This window comes from Myotis myotis, unplaced genomic scaffold, assembly GCF_014108235.1.
Source record: "Myotis myotis isolate mMyoMyo1 unplaced genomic scaffold, mMyoMyo1.p scaffold_m19_p_1, whole genome shotgun sequence".
In the NCBI taxonomy this organism is placed as follows: Eukaryota; Metazoa; Chordata; class Mammalia; order Chiroptera; family Vespertilionidae; genus Myotis; species Myotis myotis.
In genome coordinates this window covers 124,032,053-124,039,504 of record NW_023416313.1, presented here as the reverse complement: position 1 = coordinate 124,039,504, position 7,452 = coordinate 124,032,053, and the positions used below count along the sequence as shown (strand labels likewise).

Genomic DNA, 7,452 nt, shown 5'->3' with positions numbered 1-7,452 from the left:
TGATAGCCATTCTGACAAGAGTGAAATGATACAGCATTGACCTTTCTCTCTCGGATGATTAGTGACTTTGAGCATGTTTTCATATGTTTCTTGGCCTTACTTATGTCTTCTTTCAAAAAGTATCTACAGGCAGTCCTCAGATTACACCGGACTTGACGTATGTCGTTTCATGGCTACATCACCATCTCCATTTATTTATTTAAAAAAAATTTCCATCATTTTAACTTATATACATATAGACTTTATGTTTTTTATTATTTATTTACCACAAGTAAAGGTCAAGAATTATTATCATTTTTTTAAATTTTTTTTACTGTTTCACTTCATTACTGCTGTGTATGTGCTCCTTGTGAGTGATGTAGGCGCTTATGTAGGTGGGTTCCAACTTACGGCGAAAATCGCATTATGTTGCGCCGAAGGAACGGGTCTCCAAAGTAACCCAAGGACCTACTGTATTTAGGTCATTGCCCATTTTTTGATTGGGTTGTTTACCTTCCTTTTGTTAAGTTGTATGAGTTCCCTGTAAATGTAGGAGATTAAACCCTTATTGGTGATAACATTGGCAAATATGTTCTCCCATGCAGTGGGCTTTCTTATGGTTTTGTTGATGGTGTCTTTTGCTACACCAAAAGCTTTTATTTTGATGTAGTCCCATTTGTTTATTTTCCCTTTCGTTTCCATTGCCCTAGGAGCTGTATCTGTGAGGAAATTGCTTCGTCATATATCTGAGATTTTGCTGCCTGTGGATTTCTCTAGTATTTCTATGGTTTCCCATCTTATGTTTAAGTTCTTTATCCATTTTGAATTTATTTTTGTGTATGGTGTAAGTTGGTGGTCTGGTTTCATTTTTTTTTTTTTTTTTTGCATGTATCTGTCAATTTTCCCAACACATTTATTGAAGAGACTGTCTTGGCTCCACTGTATGTTCTTGCATTCTTTGTCAAACATTATTTGAGCATAGTGGTTTGGGTTGATTTCTGGGTTCTCTATTCTATTCCATTGATCTATATGTCTGTTCTTGTGCCAGTACCAAGCAGTTTTGAGAACAGTGGTTTTGTAATACAGCCTTAAATCTGGTATTGCGATCCCTCCTACTTTGTTCTTTTTTCTCAGGATTGCTGTGGCTATTCAGGGTCTTTTTATATGCCAGATGAATTTTTGGAGAATTTGTCCTAAATCTTTGAAATATGCAATTGGTATTTTAATGGGGATTGCATTGAATCTATAGATTGCTTTGGGTAGTATGGACATTTTAATGATGTTGATTCTACCAATCCATGAACACGGTATGTTCTTCCATCTGTTTATGTCTTCCTCTATCTCTTTTTTCAGTGTCCTGTAGTTTTCCGAGTACGGGGCTTTTACCTCCTTAGTTAACTTTATTCCTAAGATATCTTAATTTTTTTGGTGTGATGGGAAATGGCATTATTTTTAGTCTCTCTCTCTGTAAGTTTACTATTGGTGTACAGAAATGCCATAGGTTTCTTGGTGTTAATTTTGTATCCTATTACAATGCCAAATTCATTTATTAAGTCTAATAATTTTTTAATAAGCTCTTTAGGGTTTCCTATGGATAGTATTATGTCATCTGCAAATAATGACAGTTTTACATCTTCTTTCCCAATTTGGCTACCTTTTATTTCTTCATCTTGTCTAATTGCCATGGCTAGCATTTCCAGAACTATGTAAAACAGGAGCAGTGACATCCCTGTCTCATTCCTGTTCTTAGGTGAAATGGTTTTAGTTTTTGTCCATTGAGTTTGGTATTGGCTGTAGGTTTGTCATATAAGGCTTTTATTATGTTGAGGTACGTACGATCCCTCTATTCCCACTTTGTGAGGGTTTTTATCAAGAAAGGGTGTTAGATTTTCTCAAATGCTTTTTCTGCATTAATTTTTATGACTATATGGTTTTTATCTCTCTTTTTTTTTAAATATATTTTACTGATTTTTTACAGAGAGGAAGAGAGAGAGATAGAGAGTTAGAAACATCGATGAGAGAGAAACATCCATCAGCTGCCTCCTGCACATCCCCCACTGGGGAAGTGCCCACAACCCAGGTACATGCCCTTGACCGGAATCGAACCCGGAACCTTTCAGTCCGCAGGCCAACGCTCTATCCACTGAGCCAAACCGGTTTCGGCATTTATCTTCATTTTTTATGTGATGTGTCACATTTATTGATTTGCAGATATTGAACCGTCCTTGAATTCCCAGTATAAATCCTACTTGGTAATGGTGTATGATTTTTCTGATGTAATGCTGAATCTGATTTGCTAGAATTTTGTTGAGGATTTTGGCATCCATGTTCATGAGTTATATTGGCCTGTAATTCTCTTTCACTGTGTTGTCTTTATCTGGTTTTGGTTTTAGGGTGATGCTGACTTCATAGAAAGAACTTGGAAGTGTTCCTTCCTCTTGAATTTTTTGGAATAGTCTGAGGAGGATAGGTTTTATTTCTTCCTTGAATGTTTGGTAAAACTCCCCTGTGAAGCCGTCTGGCCCCAGGCGTTAGTTTGCTGGAATCTTTTTTATGACTGCTTCAATTTCTTCCATAGTTATCAGCCTATTGAGATTTTTAGATTTTTCCTGATTGAGTTTTGGAAGGTTGTATTTTTCTAGGAATATTTCCATTTCCTCCAGGTTATCTAGTTTGTTGGAATAGAATTGTTCATAGTATTTTTTAGCAATCCTTTGTATTTCTGTGGGGTTTGTCGTTATTTTGCTTCTTTCATTTCTGTTTATTTGGGTCCTCACTCTTTGCTTCTTGGTGAGCCTGGCTAGAGGTTCATCAATCTTGTTTCTCCTTTCAAAGAACCAGCTCTAGGTTTCATTGATCTTTTGTACTGTTTTTTTTGTTTGTTTGTTTGTTTTGGTCTCTATGTCATTTATTTTTGCTCTGATCTTTATTATGTCCTTCCTTCTGCTCACTCTGGGCTTTTCTTTTTGCTGTATTTCTAATATTGATTGGGGTTTTTTTGGTAGTTTATTTCTAATATTATGCCATTGTGATTTGAGAAGATGCTTGATATGATTTCAATCTTCTTGAATTTGGAAAGACTTTGCTTGTGACCCAGTATGTGGTCTGTCTTTGAAAATGTCCCATGTGCACTTGAGAAGAACATATATTCCATGGCTATGGGGTGAAATGTTCTGAAGATGTCAATTAAGTCAATCTGATCTAGTGAGTAATTTAGGATTGCTGTTTCTTTGCTGATTTTTTGTCTAGAGGATTTATCCAATGATGTCAGTGGTGTATTGAAGTCCCCTACTATGATTTTATTGTTGTCGATCTCTCCCTTGATATCTTCCAGGAAGTTTTTTATATATATTTGGGTGCTCCTGCATTGGGTTCATATATGTTTATCAGGGTTATATCCTCTTGTTCCATAGATCCCTTTAGTATTATGAAGTGGCCTTCCTTATCTCTTGTTATGGCCTTCACTTTGAGGTCTATTTTGTCAGATATAAGTTTTGCTACCCCAACTTTTTTTTTTTCATTTCCATTTGCCTGAAAGATATTTTTCCATCTCTTCACATTCAGTCTGGTCAGTCCCTTGTTCTGAAGTGGGTCTCTTGTAGACAGCATATATATGGGTCATATTTTTTTATCCATTCAGCCACTCAATGTCTTTTGATTGGATCATTTAGTCTGTTTATTTTTAAAGTTATTATTGATAGGTACTTGTTTGTAACCATTTTTACTTTTTGTGCCTGTGTTCCTTCTTCCCTTTTTATTTTATTTTTTATACCAGTCCTGTCAGGGCCAGCCTGACAAGGTTGAGCCGGGCTGAGGCAGGGAGGTCGGAATTGAGAAAAGAAAGAAAGACAGGAAAGCAGGATCGAGAGGACTCCAGTTCTCAAGGAACTGAAGCAACTTTATTAGCCACACAATCCTATTTATACATAACACACTAAATAGGAGGTCTGTCAAGAGGAATGTATTCTTTGTTCCTCTTTATCTCTAAGGGAAAGATATAGCAGAAGGACAAGTTCTCAGTACAGCATATCTCAGTAAATAGTTACAGGCTTCTTGGTAAACTATGAAAGGGTGTTCTTATTCTACAAAGGTTGCTCTCATTCTACTGATAATTGCCATCCAAACAAGTCTGGGAAAACTTTGTGGGTAAGGGTCCCAGCCTTGCTAGCCCCTTCAGGTGCAAGGACCTTGCCAGCTTACATCTGGCCCCCAACAGATCCCCCTTCTTTGTTTTTTAGGCGAAGTTCATGTTTCAGTGTCCGATAGTTTCTTATGTGTACATGTCAGCAGTAATATTTCAGTTCTGGATGGTGGACAAATGGTGACAATGCAGGTCTGACCCTCTCTGGTTTGGTCCTGGGCAACCTGCAGCGACGCACAGCTGCTGACTGCTAGCATGATAAGGCGTCTTCACCATCTTTATTTCTGGACTGCTTCTCTTCTTGTTGTCTCACGGGGCCACTGCTATTCTGTGGCTGGAGCAGTCCTGATAATTCTCTTCTGTTGTAGGAATCCATATGGTCTTGGAGTTGTTTTCTGAAAATATACAAACGTATTCTCGACCAAAGGTTAATAAAGGAATCATATCTATAATTTAGACTTGGGATTCCTTTAATTTTTGTCCAAGCGATTTTCCTTTGGCTTATTTTGACACCACGTATGTTTTTCATGGGTGTCTTGCTATTAACATTATAAATGAAAAAATGAATTTTCAAGTAAAAATATTAAAGCAATTAAGGCATTTACTTAACAGGTTATTATTCCACTATCCCCCCCTTTTTTTTTTGTTTTTTAATATTAGGAGGTTTTTGCAAATTTTATAATGTAGTCTAGATAACTTTTCATTTTAATTTTTTGTATAAAAATATGACTGTTTTATGTTTATTGTATGTTAAGCAATTTATCCATGAAATGAAAATTTTGGTTAATACTTCTTGAGCTAGTTTTAATTAATCTGAAAACTTGACTATTATTTTACTGTCAAATTTAATACTTTAATAGCAAAATTAGTTTATACTGTAAATATTAATGGAAAGGATTATTTTGTATCCTTGAGAAGGCCCTGAGCATTCCTGGTGTTAAGCTGGATTTAGATATAGGGTAGCTGCTGTTAGCGAAGTCTCCGTTCTCCGGGTATCGATCTCGATTGGGCTAAGTCTCTCTCTGTTATCTGGGTCCCAATCTGGGCTGGGCATGGGAATCGAGAAGCAGCCATGGGGGCAGGAGACCTCCCTCATAAGGGGCTAGTGTTCAAGCCCCTGTATAGTTGGGGGGGTGAGGATCTCTGCCCCACCTCTGTTGGCCCCCAAGTTCTCCCCTGAGGCCCCCTGTGACTGTGCCTGTCTTAGGTCGTTCCTCCCTTAGGAATCTTATCTGTCATTGACTAACCAGTCATCCTCCGGGGCCAAGCAGGGTGATGTGAGGTTTAGTTCTGTCTTCTTGGTAGAGTATGCCCCTGTGGCCTCCATGCCCAGCAACTGCCTTGGGATCCCCTCACCAGCTGGTGGGGCGCTGGCATTGATCATGGGGAACCCAGGTTTCTTCTCTAGTGAGGACCCAGCTTACGCCATTGGGTGAGAGACAGATCTATGGTACCAGCCATCATGAGGCTTCAACCTAAGTATGAATAGAGAGCTTAGGTAACAGCTATGGGTAATTGAAAGAGGGACCCCCTTGGAAAAAAGGTCAAGAGAGGTCAATATAGAATGCTAAAGTGCCTTCCCAGGGGGCCTTCCACATAGTGGAAGGGATTAAATCCTTTTATGTTCTTATTTATTTGTATCCTAGGATGCTGGGTCCCAGTGGGCTGGTGAGGAGGCCTGGTGTGGGAGTTCACTCTGCTGGCACATGGTTCCTGAAGAAGTATCTGATTCCCTCCTTTAAAGGAACATGGGTTCAAGGAATTATGTAACTCCAAAAGACTGCATGAATGCATGCTTTTTCTCTGTAATTTATCCAAAAGGCAATTGCATAATCAAAGTGTATATCATTGTATTTTTGTGCCTATAGAATATGTAAAAGTAACACATTTCACTGTAGCGGCACAAAGAAGAAGTGTGGGAGTCACAAAGTATTTCAGTAACATGCTATAGCAGATGTAAACTCAAATGTGCAGGAGCAAATGAAAAGAACCCAGAATCATAAATAAGGAGACTAATATAAAGACATTGTAAATATTTACTTTTACTTCTTTCTTCTCTTAGCTTCTTTAGAAGGCAAACATTTATATAAAAATAAGTATAACAGATAATTTTACATCATAGGTTTATTCAGTACTGTTGTTCCCCATTGTCTGCAATTTTAATTTGTGCAGTTTCTTTATCCATGGTCAATCCTGAATTGAATATATCAAATGGAAAAATAAAGGAATAAATAATTTACAAGTTCTAAAAATGCACTATTCTGTGGAACATGGTGAATCTCATGTCATTCCCCTCTGTGCCACCCAGAACATAAAAAATCCCTTTTCCAGCTTACAAATGCTGAGTATTCTTCCTGCCCATTATCACTCTGCAGCCATCTTGTTTTTCACATGGGTAAGCATTATCATGGTATTACAGTAAAATATATCAGCTAATGTTGCCCAGTTTTGTGTTGCTCTAGCTCATAAATCTTTTTTAAAAAAATTTCTAATCAATTAAGGAACATTTATTCTGCCTCACATGAGGAATTTGTGTTTATTTTGTTAATGGTACCCTAGCTAGTATATTCTCTATAAACAAGGTGCTATGGTGCCTGTTGTCTGGCAGAGTCAGAGTGTAAACTTTTATATTTTTTCATGGCTCAGGCATTTCAACAAAGCAAGAGGTCTGCTGTGCAGTGTCAGGACCATGAGATGTTTCCAACTACACTTTCAGGATCCACTAGAACTGACTTCCAAAATCCCATACACTGTTGGATTCAAAGTCCATTCTAGTTCACCAATCCAATTTATCCCTCCCACAATATTAATTTCTATTTAATACCTTTCATGCATTTTTATGTCACTGGACAAACTTAATAATTGTTAATTGTAGGAAAAACTGAATAATCTGAAAACTCCAGTGGAAATGAATCCAACCAGTGCCTTGATACTATTACACACTTAACCATTTCCTCCTTGCATGTCACAAGCTCTCCATTCCAAAGGCTCTTCAGGGGTCATCTATTTCAATCAATCAATGTCTTTTTATTCTCTCAATTACTGGTATCTACATGGTTTAAAGTTACAGAACCTAAAGAGGAATTAAAATTTTCCCTGGTGAGTCAAAGCATTTCTGCTCATGGTAAGTTTCTGTGACTACACAGTCTATGGTTTGCAAATTATCCTATTGGGGGGAAAAAAGAAAGAAAAAAACAGGTACAAGTAAACAGTGAAGTTTTCTACTTCATGAGGTACATCCCTAAAGAAAGAGTGCACATTTAGTATAAGCCTGGAAGTAATATTATTATCATAACTTCTCTGGGATGATTTCAATTTGCATAAAAGAGAAT

The 7,452-nt window shown here is 37.4% G+C and overlaps 1 protein-coding gene across 1 annotated transcript in view; it reads left to right on the top strand.

Annotated features, from left to right (window-relative positions):
• The first annotated feature begins 6,814 nt into the window (after positions 1 to 6,814).
• LOC118669953 (coiled-coil domain-containing protein 7-like) overlaps positions 6,815 to 7,452 on the top strand; it is a 208,737-nt gene continuing 208,099 nt past the window's right edge. Inside the window, exon 1 of the mRNA XM_036336624.1 lies at positions 6,815 to 6,872. Coding sequence (XP_036192517.1) covers positions 6,815 to 6,872 — 58 coding nt within the window. The remainder of the gene's footprint in view (positions 6,873 to 7,452) is intronic.